This window comes from Pinus tabuliformis, chromosome 1_2 (genome assembly GCF_031772625.1).
Source record: "Pinus tabuliformis cultivar Carrire ecotype Pingquan chromosome 1_2, CPIR1, whole genome shotgun sequence".
In the NCBI taxonomy this organism is placed as follows: Eukaryota; Viridiplantae; Streptophyta; class Pinopsida; order Pinales; family Pinaceae; genus Pinus; species Pinus tabuliformis.
In genome coordinates this window covers 237789144-237804170 of record NC_142298.1, presented here as the reverse complement: position 1 = coordinate 237804170, position 15027 = coordinate 237789144, and the positions used below count along the sequence as shown (strand labels likewise).

The following is a 15027-nucleotide window of genomic DNA, read 5'->3' as shown; positions in this document are numbered from 1 at the left end:
CATGTATCGCACTATATGTAAACTAGTTACTACAGGAGGAAATGTAAATTAAGGTAATGAATTAATACCTCACCATAGTATCATATATATGATAAATCCTTAAAACCAGCAGAAAATGTTAATTTTAAATTACAAATTAAAATTTACAATTTAAAATTAATAATATAAATTAATTAAAATTATCAATTAAATAAATTTAATTAATTCATTAAAATAATAAATAAACTTTATTAAATCAAAACTACGCATCCAAATAAGAATGAACGAAATCAAATGAGATTTGATTTCATAAAAGTTACACGTAACCAAAATATTGACACGAAGATGAGAAGAAGGTGGTGAATGAGGAAATAAAAGAAGGAAGGAAATCTTGAAAAGGAGGAAAAAACCATTTTTACGGGGGGAAGCAAAGATGAGAACAATTTTTGAATACTGTAGTACAACTATGAAGGGAACTTGAGTCTTGATTATACTGGAGTTTTTGGGCACGGGGGAATCAGATTGCTTCAATTGGAAAGCTTTTTGAGATTGAGTACCTAGGTTGTACCTAGCTCGGCAGGGAGGTTTTGGCCGTTTTAGTAACATAGTCGGACAAGAATTGATAGCAGAGCAGACAAATTTGCAGCAGAGCAGACATGTTGGTATTCATTAGATTAATCTTTCAAATTCAGTATTCAAATTTTCATGTTCCGGTATTTAAAATAATTAATTTGAAATCAGGGTTCTTATAGCAAATACCGCCGTATATGTTCAAAACTGATGCCCTCATCAAGCATTGGATTCCAAGACTCTCGAAGAGATGTTCACTGGTAAGAAACTTGATGTATCTCATTTTAGAATTTTTGGAAGTCTTGTATATTTTCATGTTCCAAAAGAGAAAAGGAATAAATTGGGTGCATTTGGAAAGAAGGGAATCTTCGTGGGCTATAACAAAAATACTAAGGGCTATAGAATCTATGTGGCTGGTCAAAGGGAATTCAAGATTAGTCATGATGTCACCTTTGATGAACATATGGCTCTTAGCAAAGTTGACAATATTCCTATACTAAGGAAATCTGGAGAAGCTTACACCAACAAACCAGAGGAAAAGCAATATGAAACGATGCCTGAAGTGGAAGAACCTATGAACCCTATTGATCCCCCTACGCAAGAACCTTCCTCTTCCAGGAAGAGGCCCTCATGGTTTAGGGGGACACTTAGTGATGCTAAAGGACTCATTGCACCCATAGGGACTTTCTGGGAAAGTAAGAAGCCGACCAAGTATCATGGATACTTGACCATTATGAGCACGAGCATTCAAAATTAGCCCTCATCATTCGCAGACGCTGTGAAGCATCAAGTATGGAAGGATGCTATGACTGAGGAATACGAGTCCATCATGAAGAACGATGTCTGGGATGTGGTCCCCAGACCCTAGGACAAAACAGTTGTCACTTCGAAATGGCTTTACAAGATAAAGCATGGAGTTGATGGCAGCGTTGAAAAGTATAAGGCTCGTTTTGTCGCTCGTGGATTCTCTCAAAAAGAAGGTATAGACTATGACGAGATATCTGCACTTGTTGCTCGATATACCACCATCCGCTCTATCATAGCCCTTGCTGCTTCGCAAGGCTGGAACCTACATCAGATGGATGTCAAGACTGCGTTCTTGCATAGTTCAATCAAAGAGGAAGTCTATGTGGGAAAACCCGAAGGATTTGAGATTCATGATCGAGAATCTCACGTGTGCAGGTTGAAGAAAGCCCTTTATGGACTGAAGCAAGTACCCCAAGCTTGGTATGAGAGAATCGATAGCTACCTAATGAAGCTGGTATTCACTAGGAGTGAAGCCGACCCTAACCTTTACTTTAAGGTTGAAGATGATAAACCTCTCATACTGGTGTTGTACGTTGATGACCTCTTTCTGACAGGTGCAGACCCTCTCATTCACAAATGTAAGAGGGAGTTGGCTTTCGAATTTGAGATGGAGGACCTAGGACTGGTGCACTATTTCCTAGGACTGGAAGTCTGGCAAAAGTCAGGGGAGATTTTCCTATCTCAAGGAAAATACGTGGTGAAGATATTGGAGAGATTCGGTATGGTGGACTGCAAGCCCATGACTACCCCAATGGAGCGTGACTTCAAGAAGTTAAGCGGTAGTGCTGCTAGATCTGTTTTGAAAAATGCTATCGAGTATCGTCAACTCATTGGAGCATTGATGTTCTTGGTGAACTCCCGTCATGATATATGTTTTGCAGTCAACACATTGAGTCAACATATGGTTGAGCCTCACCACTCACATTGGATTGTGCCAAGAATCTGTTGAGATACCTTCGTGGCACAATCACTCATGGGTTGAGATACACTACCGGAGATATGAGACTACATGGATATACCGATGTTGATTGGGCAGGTAGTGTGGTGGACCGAAAGAGCACTTCTGGGTGCTGTTTCTCTTTGGGATTTGCCTCGATATCCTGGATGAATAGGAAGCAAAAGTCAGTGGCTTTGAGCACTGCTGAGGCAGAGTACATTGCTGCGAGTATGACCTCTTGTGAGGCTGTCTGGTTGTGGAAGCTCTTCAGTGAGCTGTTTGGGATTACATTGGATACTACCATGATCTTGTGTGACAACCAGAGCGGGATTCGTTTATCAGAGAATCCCGTATTTCATGATCGCTCCAAGCATATCGATATCATGTACCACTTTATCCAGGATATGGTACAATGGGGAGCAATAAGGCTCCAACATATCGGTACAGATGAGTAGGTCGCCGACATTCTGACGAAGCCCTTAGGAAAGGTCAAATTCTTGACTTTTCGAGAACGACTTGGAGTCGTTGAGAGACCCTCTTATGAGGGTTCTGCATGATGGATGCACTGAGCTCTGGGAGCTTCGGGGGGCGTGGAGTACTTCTTGGATCGACATGCGACCACGGGGTGACTCACCCTCCCCTAGTGGTGCGCTATGTACAGGGTGAAAGGTTCAACCTTCCCCTGCGACACCCCGTGACGACTTAGGGACATGATGAATGGTTCTCCTGTCGAGGCAACCCACCCAAGCAGTCTAGGACTCATGGGAAGTACCTCTCATCTGGCCAATGAGTAGGGAAATGGGGTTAGGGACCATAGTAGTACTATCGATGGATGCATTGTTGTATCTACCGTACTCCCTATGCTAGGAAGACCTCCATTGATCTGGGATCAATGAAACTGATCGAGGATCAGTAAGAGTGGTATGACACACTCTCTGGGACTGACTTTAGGTCAGTGGAGGATGGTATGATACATCCTCGATCAATTCTTCTTCTTCATAGTTCAACAGAGCAGAGCCAAGCAGTGCATTTGATGGCAGAGATAGTACTGACGGTCAGATGGATTAACAGATAGAGTTCTCCCTAGTTGAGAGGGAGTGTTAAAATTGGCAACTAGGGCCAAACTCCATGTGGCTCATCTTATTTATGGCAGCTGATACTTTTCTTGGATTCCTCTCGTCGAGAGGTGTAGGATTGATCTAACGATTATCTGATTCCGACAAGTATTTATGGAGATATGAATTTATTTGTATTTACTAGACAAATTGTCAAGGTCGGCCAACAGCTAAATGTGTGGCACACATGCTCAACGTTTCATATAAATACAAGATAGGTTGAGGCATTATTCACTCATCTCATCTCTCACATTCTTCTCTCCTTAGTTGATTGGGTTTACACACAAGGAGCAACACACATGTGGGAAAGAAGAGGACGAGGTTGGATGATGTAGAAGGATGCAGGAAAGAGCACGCAGATTTGTTTGAATGCGTTGACCAAGTTTGACTGGGGCTGCAGCAAGGTGTTTTGACCAATGTTGACCAGGCGTTAACCTTTCTTGAGTGCAGTTTTGGTGTGGCTGTCTCTCCTAGGCAGGTCGTAGATTTTGGCACACAAACCGAGACATTCTGACCTCTAGTTTGACCAGCGTTGACTGCCCTAGTTTGTGGCAGCAGGTCGACTTCAGATTGACTACATTCGACTGGGTTTTTCAGACTGTTTCTGGGCTGCCTCTTCTTGCTGTTGGAGGCCTAGTTGACTGGGATGTTGACCAAGTATATTGGAGGTCATTTCTATCTTGTTTGGCCATCTTTGACTTTGCTGGTTAGAGTTTGCTATTGCTGTCCTAAAATTACAGATTTATGTATTTGTATTATTTCTCTCTCTGCTGAACTATTGAAGATTATAGAAGAATTGATCAAAGGGTTTCCCCACATTGGGGTTTGTCCCTGGCTAGTTGCCACATCTGGTGTCTCTTGTCTTGGCTTATTTTCTGTCGATCTATTAATGTTTTATCTGCATTTTACTGTATGTTAATGTGATTGCTAAATAGTGGCTAATAAGAAGAAATTGAAGTAAACTGCTCTAAGCATAGAACATAACATAAATTAACATTTCTGAAGCCTGTTGCATAGGCTACCATTATCCCTACATTTAGGGCTTCAAATTCGGTTTTGTTATTTGTGTTCCAAGGAACCTACAATATATCTTTAGGATATTCCCATGATGATCCCAAATGACTCCACTTGAGCCATCTAGGCTTGGGTTTCTTCTAAAAACAGCATCCAAGTTTTATCCATCTGGGCAGAGGTGGGCAACTCTAGATCTTCAATGCTGCACCTTCTTGGATTGTGTTTTACACTGTTGTGAATTGGAATCAATACTTTATTTTCCTTGATTGTTATGTTATTCATTTGGGTAAACAGTAACAGTGCTCAAAATCCTAATTGGAAGCTTTGTTGTTTGTTGATCTATTGATTTCTATATACTGAAATCTTTTAATGGATTTACCTTCAGTTATTGCTAGTTTTTAGTTTCAATCCTTGGTCATACTTGTTCTATAAGAAAATCAGAAAGGCAGAAAGATTTTCTTATATAGATAATTACTTGTGATTCTTTTATCTTTATGTTCTTTTATCTTTAGTTCATCAAGCAATTTTCAAAACAATAACGCAAGGACAACAGATATAGGCGGACAACTAGGGCAAAACCCCTATCTAGGGGAAAACCCAGTCAACAATTCTTCCTTCAATAGTTTCTCGAGATAATCCAAGACTCTAGGCCCAGACAGAGACTCCCTCCACACCAAGTCAGCCCGCAATCCTTCTTGTAGATGATAACCCTTCCAAAGAAACTTCGACCTAGCAACATCAACAGTAGCTGCAACCCATTAGCAGCTTCGACTCAGCAACAATAGCTTCAACCCAGTAGCAGCTTCGACTCGGCAGCAGTAGCAACAACAACTTCAACCAAACTTGGAAGACTTTGATCTCCCTTGATACACCTCAGAACTGAGTGAGAGTTGTCCCAGAATTTTGATCTTGGGGCCTTCTATCTTCCTCCAGAAACTCGCGCTTCTTTCCAGCTCCTTTTCTATCCCTTAACCAACTTCGCATTTTTCTAGCTTCCAGCTTCAGAGATCAAACTATGTGTGAAAGAATGAGATACTCTAAATGAATTCAAACTCCCTTGTATTATTAGCCTTCCAGGGAGATCGAATTACTTGTCTTGAGGCCAACTTGATCTTCTTTAGGCCGACTTGGTGTGGAGGAGATTAAATTCATTTTTGACTCAAAAATAATTCTTTTTACATGATTCGAAAGCCCAAGAAGGGTCTCTTTTAATGGATAATGACTCTAGTAAATCAGAGTAAATCCTAGAAGTCCTCAATGGGGACTTTGACCTAAAACAAGATGACCCAAGCATGAAACCCATGCTTTAATAAGTCATAATAATAATTTTTTCTTCATTCTTTTGATAAGTACATCTCAGATATATTTATGAAGACCAAATCTAGTTACAAATTTCAACATGTTCCATATTCTTGGGAAAATCACAAATTTCCTATTTAATCCATTGTTGAATCCTATTTAATCCTATTCATAACAAATTTTTCCTTCAAACATTTTCAAAAATTGTATCAGAAATGCCTCTGCCTTATTTAGTTTTGGTATACACAAAAGTGGGAATGGAAAGAATGGTGATCAGACTGCAATTCGGTTCACATATTGATTCTTTCTTTGTGGTGCCACATACATGTAAGTTATAACCTATAAGAAAACTTGATTACAGGAAGTATGGTAATTGAAGCAAAAGTGCATCATCCACAAGAAGTACTTTTTGTCTAGTAACTAAAGCATGTGCAGGATGCAGAACCCTAAAATCCAGTTTCAGTTTACACATATCAAAAATCAATAGTTTTGAGGTGCAGAAAAAGCTTGTTGAGCTAACAAGAAAATCTAAAAACATTGATCACCTTCAAAGCACTTATTCATGGAGGAGCCTTATCCCAAAAACCCATTTTGAGGGAGTATTATTTATTGGCATCATGAAATAAGGGAGTATAATGGCAAAAAGTTTCTGACAATTGGGGGTGTTCCATCGTATGACTATTCTATTCTATTCCATTTTGCATTTATTATGTCAATTTCTTAACCTGAACTTTTGGTATACAACACTATAATTAACGTATGTAAATCTTATTTGCATTGTTCACTTAGTGGGATACGGCGGGACAAGAACGATTCAAGACTGTTACAAGCAGTTACTATCGAGGAGCTCATGGAATCATTGTAAGCAACTTATTCCTTGGATTTAATACAAATTCAAGTTGCTGAAAAGGTGTTGTTGCATTTTGATAAGTATTTATTTTGAGCCATATTGTTGCAAATCATGTACTATATTATTATTGCCGAATCTAATAAAACAAATAACAAAATCAGGTAGGAATTTGATTTTGACCATATTTTGTATTCATTGTTAGCTGAACCTATATCACAGCTGAGTTATGTAGTGTCTTAGCTTCTAATATTGGAAATTACATTTCCTTTTTTTATGATTTAGCTGTATCTATTTTAACATGGTGGATAGGCTCTATCTTTTGAGAGTGGTTTGGCTCTAGTTGGCCTTAGGTGAAATGCTATTCTGTTAGGATTAGGTTTTATTGACAATTTATAGTCACCAGGTTGTGTCGCCTTTTGCATATAAGATAAGGTAATTTTATTAATGTCCAATGGTTCACCATAAATGGGTCAAAAGGTCTACTAAGTACATCAAAATCAATACATAGTGGGAGTGTGAGTGCTGCTCCTATAAAAACATAACAAACCTCTGAGGTTAAAGACCTAGAATCCAAACTCTATCATCTAAAATAAAAAGAAACAAAGCTGGGAGTCCTAGAGAAGAAAGTATCCCTGTCAAGAACTCTAGAACTTATAAAAATGTCATGAATGAAGGTGCCTGGAGAATGTGCTCAAGGTATTGAGGTTCCATTTCCTACTGACGAGGACAAGGAGAAGTTGCGAACCTCTGAATCTGTACTAACAATAGGTGGCTCTGTCCTACCATGTAATGATCTCTGGCATTAGTTAAGTTGATTTCATTTCTTGATTGAACCTTCGGTGAAATCCTGCCACCATAGTTCACAAGACCTAGTTGTATATATAAAGGCCTTGGTATTTTGTTTATTGGATCCCTATGAGGTGGATCTTCCTCCTCCGTTTGACTTCATGCTGTAACATCCCCTCTCAAGACACCTGAGCTAACTAGCTATGAGGAATCATATTACAAAAAGGGTGGACACTGGAATCTATGCTAAGAAAATAAAAGAAAACTTTAATAATAATACTTTTTTTTTAAATGTCATTCTTTCCTTCGGTTACAACCCAAATCAATGAGATCATACTAATAAATTAAAAGATATATGTAATATAAATAGGACCAAAAAAATAAAATTTAATTAAACTCAATTAAGTAAAATCGATCTTCGGTCCATACATTCCATATGCATGAATACTCATATATGTAACAAATACAACATTAACATTCCATTTACTAGTAATACAGTTTTCTTAATCACTATGAATTTACTATTTCATCTCATAAGACATATAATAATGCTTACTCCCAGACTCCAGTTTGATAATGGATCCTAAGAGACATGGAAATAAGGAGAGATGCAAGTTCATTCCTAGAACACAATATTGCTCAATTTTTTTTTGCTAAGATGACTTTCACACCTAGCCTGTGGCTTGAGTAGTCGCGACCCAAGGGCATCCATGTTGTCAAAATCACTTAGGGATCGCACCTGGCCTGGGCCACACCAGCCCTTAGCATGGCTGGATTTTTGCCCATGGAGTTTCGAACTGGTGACCTTTACACCATGGATTGCCTTAACAGAATGCCTTCTCACTGCCTGATCTATGCCCCGTGGGCAATATTTCCCAATTTTCATTTTTTAGGCCTTATCTTATTTATATATGCGTAGTTTCTGGATGATATGATGACTTCAAAGGAACCAAAACCCAAAAGCTTGAGTGTAAGCAAACTTAGGGTTAGCTATAAATAGCTGTTAGCTACAAGTGGAAATATAATTGGGCATGCCATCATAGAAATGCTAATTATATTCAATGTCATTCTTATGCCTTTGATAATGTATATGTTCCAGACAGGATCAGATATATTATTTGAATTGATGGTCTTGCAAAAGAGAGAGATATTAGAGCACTGATCATCTCAGAACTGCGGCTGAGCTGGTCATAGCTGTTATACGATTTCTGATCAAAATAATTTATGTTTGACTCGTAAAGAAATTGTATTCATTAAGTCAAGTTGTGGTATTCAGAACCCAAGCCAATCTTGGAGTTGTCGCCTGCATGCCTGCAGAAAGGAAAAGAGTGGATGCAGAGAGGTAAAGTATCTGTGGAAAAATTCACTTCAACCATGAACACCTTACTTTGAATTAGAGTCATCATTAATAACAATTTGTCCCGTAATCTATATGACAACAACTTGGATTTTTGGTCTGAAGAGTTTCACGTTTAAGTTGAGTTTTTTTTTAATTAATTAATTTGGTTCACCATGTCTTTTTTAAAGCCATTAAGAAAAAACATCAACCATTTTCCTCAGTTACTATATTTATATAATTTGGAAGATATAACCCCTCAAGGCATTGGGAAAACCAGTGCAACAGTTGAGGGTTTTATTATTATGCAACAATGAAATTTGAGTACAATCTACAGATGTCCAACTAACAATCTAAACAACAAGAAAATCTAGCCAAAATTATCTAAGGGAATTTCCCTTCTTCCACAAGCAGCCCTGACACAACTCTGCCTCTGAAAACTTGTCCTCCTGGGCCCTATGCACAGGCTTTTGCGCAGTGCTTGTGCAGAGCCTTAGACGTCTAGCCCAAAACTGCCTCTGATGAAGTCATTTTTCTTGTCTCTGTTGAGGAAAATGATTCTTCGGCCTTCTGGAAGACTTTCTAGGCCTCTGGAAGCTGAATCGATTTCCCACTAGCAAAATTGAATTGCCCTCTGACGCTGACTGTGCAATCCTCTACATTACTTCACTGGGAATAACTCCGCCTCTTGTTGCTGCCTCTTTGGATCTAGAAAACTTCCTTTGGATCACTGTCCCTGTCCCTTTTTGTCTCTGCTTCCCTACTAAAGCTCAAACTCTCCCAACATTGCTAGCTTTTTGGAAAATCGAACTCTTAAAGGAAATTGAATTTTCTGAAGTGTCTTCTCCAAGTGCCCATCAACTTCTTATAATCCTTTGTTGGAGCACCAATGACCAAGATTAAAACTTAATCAAGGGCTAGGATCATCTTGAAGTCGATTCGTGTGAGTTTCTAGACTATTCTCACATTGACTTAATTAATTCTAATTAATTAACCAGTTTTTAAGACTTAGGAAACATTAAAAAATAGGTTAATAATCTAATAAAGTCATCCCTAGGTGGAATTTTCAGAAACAATTTCTGGGTTTTGGAGATCTCATGCATTCTAGCTTCCACCAAATTTCTTGGCTAGAACACATTCGATGCTATAAAAACTAACACTCCCTATTAGTGAGGATTGTGTTCTAGTGCTGCACACCCTGCCACAACACCATGTCTCTGTACCATCTCGTGTCACGTTGTTGATGTTCAACTGCCGCTGCGCACCAACCACTGCGCAGCTCTGATGCTGCATCTGTGCTGCTAGTTACACTGTCGTATTGCTGCCAACTCTGCATCTGCACTGCAACTCCCTCTCATCTGTTGTTGTTGTAACTGCAACAACTGCAACTGAGAAGCATTTGAAATACTGAATCATCTGTGTTCAGTATGATGCATCTGTCGCCTAAGTCCTGACTGCTACTAGCCGCTGCATCGTCATTGAAGAATCTGCGTTGTTGTTATCTCTGCACTGAGCCACCTGATCTGCTGTCAACATGATCGAGGTGGATGTTGGTGGCCACTCGCCTATCACACTTGGACCCCCACAACTGTCTCCTTTAGTTTTTTAGTTTCCTTAACTGTAGCACAATTTACTATTTTTGGCAGTTATTTCGGGTCTTGAACTTCCGGAGTTGCTTTGAGGCCCTAAACAACGTTTTTTGGGAAAACGGGGGCCAACATGGGTTATAAAGTAATGTTGGCCATGCAAAAGTTGTAGTCCTCAGACAAATCTTTCTAACGAGGTATTGTGAGCATCAAACGAAGATCATATGCCAGAGTTACGACTCCGAGAAGTTGATGTACCAATTTACCCAAACGGGGCCCATAGTTTGGTGCTTCATCTCCTAGGGTTAGGTTTTTGGATGTTTAGGGTTTTCCATTGTTTCTCAACAATAAATAGGCCTTTGAGCCTCATTGTAACACAGTTCAGAGTCACATAGCCACCACATCTCTTCTCAGAGATAAACTACCATCGCCCGAGCTAGTCTTATTTCCATTCTGTTTGTAAACATATTTCAGTATTTGATATTAATGAAATGAAGTGTTATTTCTACTGCATCTTTGTATTTATGGTTATATCTGTAATTTGTTGCGTTCCTGTTTAAATCCGGATCAGTGGTATCAGAGCAGTCTGCTCTTTCTCTGTTTTTCTTTGCATGTCCCCAACGAGGTCGGGATGTAAGGAGTTAGGGCTTGAACTGGTCGAACCTTTGCAAGACCAGCCTCACAAATCCCAACGGCCTCCCATGGTAGATGAAAAGAAAGATGAGGGGGCAGGAGATCCTATCAAAATCTTGCTCGAAGAAGCCCTTGAGCGACAAAGGAATGCGATGATGGACAACTTTGCACAAATTCTTCAGCGGCTACCCAAGGGCGACGCATCTACTTCCAGCAGCTACTCTGGAAATGCCACACCCTTTAAGGTACAAGTTAACTTTGACTTTCCATATTTGAGAGTCAGATAGATGCAAACGCCGTAGATAAATGGTTAAATCTGCTAGAAGGGTATTTTTCTGTTCATGATTTTTCCAGCCGAGAAAATATTACTTTCGCTCTTCTCAAAGCCACCCCCCACGTCAAGGACTGGTGGGAAACCTACTGCGAGCAGAAGGATGAAAGTACAACCTCACTATTTTTAGCCGCACCCACTTGGAATTCATTCCGGGATGCCATCAAGGAGCAGTACTACCCTGTCGGAAGCTATGAGGATAAATACATAAAGTGGACCACACTGCGGTAGGGAAGGGACCAAGACGTGCTAGAGTTTACCAACATTTTTCATACCCTTCGCACAAAGTTGGGTATCAAGGATTCTGAGCGGCATTTGGTACTCAAATAACGCGATTGCTTACACAGGTACATCCAGGACGAGATGGAGTTCCTGGACATCTCCTCACTTGGAACAATGTACCGATACACTGCCAAGATCGAGCAGAAGTTTAAATAGAAGAAGCGAGACTTTGGATCCGCAAATCCGAAGCAAGGGAAAGGCTTCCCCAAACCGCAGAACCAAAGACAAATCCAAGACATTGTGACCCAAGACAACTCGTCGAAGCCCCAAGAAAAGAACAATATCACGAAGTCAAAGAAGGACACAGGAAAGTGGTGTGAGTTCCATAAGAGCCCCGCTCATAACACAAGTGAGTGTCGGGCCAAGCAGTCGCTAGTAGCCGAGTTGAAGGCTTGAGAATCAGATGCATGTTCCAACCCTGAGTCAGAACCCGACAAGAGGAATGACAAAGGGAAGCAGATCATTGATGCGGAGCCCAGTGCCACTATTGCCACTGCCAAGATCCAGAAGAATGAGCCCGAAGATCCAGAGGAGGGGGAGCGTCTTTTCCACTCACAAATGTGGGCGAATCGTTCGCCGTTGCAATTCATTGTCGACAGTGGCAACCAAAAGAACCTCATTTCAGCAGAGGTCGTGAAGCGGCTGGGCCTACTGACCATACCACACCTGCAACCGTATAACATCGAGTGGCTTCACCAAGGACAAGATCTTCGAGTCCGCCAATAGTGTCACCTTCCCCACAGCATCAAGCCCTTCACAAATGAGGTATTGTGTGATGTTGCACCTCTTGATGTTTATGATGTATTATTAGGCCAACCATACTTGTGGAAGCGACATGTTGTGTATGAGTCAAGGCCTCGCATTGTTATTATTTCTTTGGGTAATTCATTATATAGGATACCGGAGGTAGCCCCACCTACCACCACATCTTTGATCTCTGCTAAGAAATGCAGTGAGATCATCTCCCAGACTAGGAAATTCATTTTCTTTCTGGTTCACTCTCAAAGTAAGGGGAAGATCGTAGCCACATCTATGGCCCCCGGGAAGGGTTCTTCCATGCAGCAGAAGCAAGTGGATACGGTCATGAAAGAATACAGGAACATCTTCTCCTCACCCACAGGGGTACCATTCAGTGTTGCAGGAAGCGCCCCCCCCCCCGGATCCTAGGTCGGAATCGCGTCCCGTACGGAAGCGTTCCGGAAGCGCCAAAGGAAGCGCGATTCCATTTTTCCCGAAGCGCGATTCCGCATTTTTTGAGCGATTCCGGGTTTTTGTCACATCGTTATTTTCTCTCTGCAACACATAGTAACCCTGTAGTATCTTTGTGATCGTATAAAGACTATTGTGGCTCATTCTGTTCACTGCAATGTTTTTCCTTTTGCTGGTTGGTGACATATGTTTGGTTGTCACATGCAAAATTTCTCTGCAACAAATAGTAACCTGCAATTACCTTTTTCCATCTATCTTGTTCAGCGATTGTCACATTCGACCTCTTGCACGACTCTACGATTACGATTTAACTTTTCAAAATTTCACAACAACAAAGATCTAGCTCGCTTTTACTTTCTGGCATCTTCTCTGACGCTATCTTGGTTGAACCACGTACCACTTTTTCACCTTAAGAAAATAAAATATCTCATCACGTTAAGAAAATAAAATATCTCGTAGTTGTGATATCCATTTTTGCACAGTACGAATAACCAACTAGATGTTGTCTCGAACAGAGTGAAGTCCTCTGGGATCACTTTGCGATGAGGAGACCTTTGAGTATGTCCATCGAGATTGCGTTTGAGATTGGTTTCAGAATCATCACGTTTTTTTGTTTCGGTTATTTTTTCTAAATTTTAAGCTTTTTAAAATGTTGAAAAAAATTAAAGTTATAAAATATATTTGTTAATAATTTATGAGAAAAAAGAATGTGTATAAATTATGAATAAAATGCTATTAAACAAATAAAATATATAACAAATTATGAACCATTTTATTTTAAGCTTTTTAAAATGCTGAAAAAAATTAAAGTTATAGAATATATTTGTTATAATAATTTATGAAAAAAAAGAATGTGTATATATTAGGAATATATTTGTATATGTTGACAGTTGCTCACTTGCTAGATAAATCATAATATGCTCTATGTTTTATGTTTTATAATATGCTTAAATGTTTTATGTTTTATAATATGCTTAAAAATTTGATGTATGTTTGTAATAGCTAGAATATAGATGATTGTTGTACATACTAGTAACTACAATGGAATCATGGATGCCATATCTATCTTGATTTATGCAAAAATATGCATGTTTTCATGTCTTCTACAATTAATTTGGTATTTGGGATGTTTGTTTTGAGTATAAATGCAAAAAAATATAAAAAAATATATATATATAGCAGACGCTTCCGCGGACGCTTCGCTTCCTAGATTTTTGGAAAATGACGCTTCCGCGCTCCGCGCTTCCGCTTCGCTCCCGCTTCATGCAACATTGGTACCATTGCATTGTGAGGTCAAGCATTCGTTCGATCTGACTCCTGGAGCACCTCTACCCAACAGGCCGATATATTGTCGCTCCATTCTAGAAAATGCCAAGTACAAGCAGCGACATGATAAACATCGGGTGCCACACAAGTTTCAAGTGAGCGACAAAGTCTGGTTGCATATGCAGAAAGAACACCTGATAAGATCCAATCGGAAGCTTAGACCACTCTGATATGGTCCTTACACCATTACCAAGGCTGTGGGAAACAATGCTTTGGAGCACAACATTCCCCCATTCCTTGGCTTGCACCGAGTGTTCAATGTGGATCGCCCTCGACCATGCTTCCCACCATTACTGGACACATCAGAGATTGCAGAACAGCTCACCAGGGACTAAGTTCAACAGAACTTTCCCCATCTCATGGAGGCACTCAATGCAATGGGGACCATTGCTTCCTAAGGGGGGAGGAATGATCCAGGTGGATGTTGGTGGCCACCCGCCTATCCCACTTGGACCCCCACAACTGTCTCCTTTAGTTTTTTAGTTTCCTTAATTGTAGCACAATTTATTCTTTTTGGCAGTTTTTTCAGGTCTTGAAATTTCGGAGCCGTTTTGAGGCCCTAAATGATTTTTTTGGGAAAACAGGGGCCAACATGGGGTACAGACCAATGTTGGCCATGCAAAAGTTGTAGTCCTCGGACAGATCTTTCTGACGAGGTATTGTGCACGTCAAACGGAAATCGTATGCCAAAGTTACGACCTCGGGAAGTTGATGTACCAATTTACCCAAACGGGGCCCATACTTTGGCGCTTCATCTCCTAGGGTTAGGTTTTTGGATGTTTAGGGTTTTCCATTGTTTCTCAACAATAAATAGGCCTTCCAGCCTCATTGTAACACAGTTCAGAGGCATGTGGTCACCACATTTCTTCTCAGAGATATGCTACCATCGCCCGAGCTAGTCTTATTTCCATTCTGTTTGTAATCATATTTCAGTATTTGATATTAATGAAATGAAGTGTTATTTCTA

General features: G+C 40.0%; 1 protein-coding gene across 1 annotated transcript in view; it reads left to right on the top strand.

Moving 5' to 3' along the window:
* LOC149205259 (ras-related protein RIC1-like) overlaps nucleotides 1-15027 on the top strand; it is a 183073-nt gene that overhangs the window by 51808 nt on the left and 116238 nt on the right. The window contains exon 5 of the mRNA XM_089394967.1: nucleotides 6511-6582. Coding sequence (XP_089251093.1) covers nucleotides 6511-6582 — 72 coding nt within the window. The remainder of the gene's footprint in view (nucleotides 1-6510; nucleotides 6583-15027) is intronic.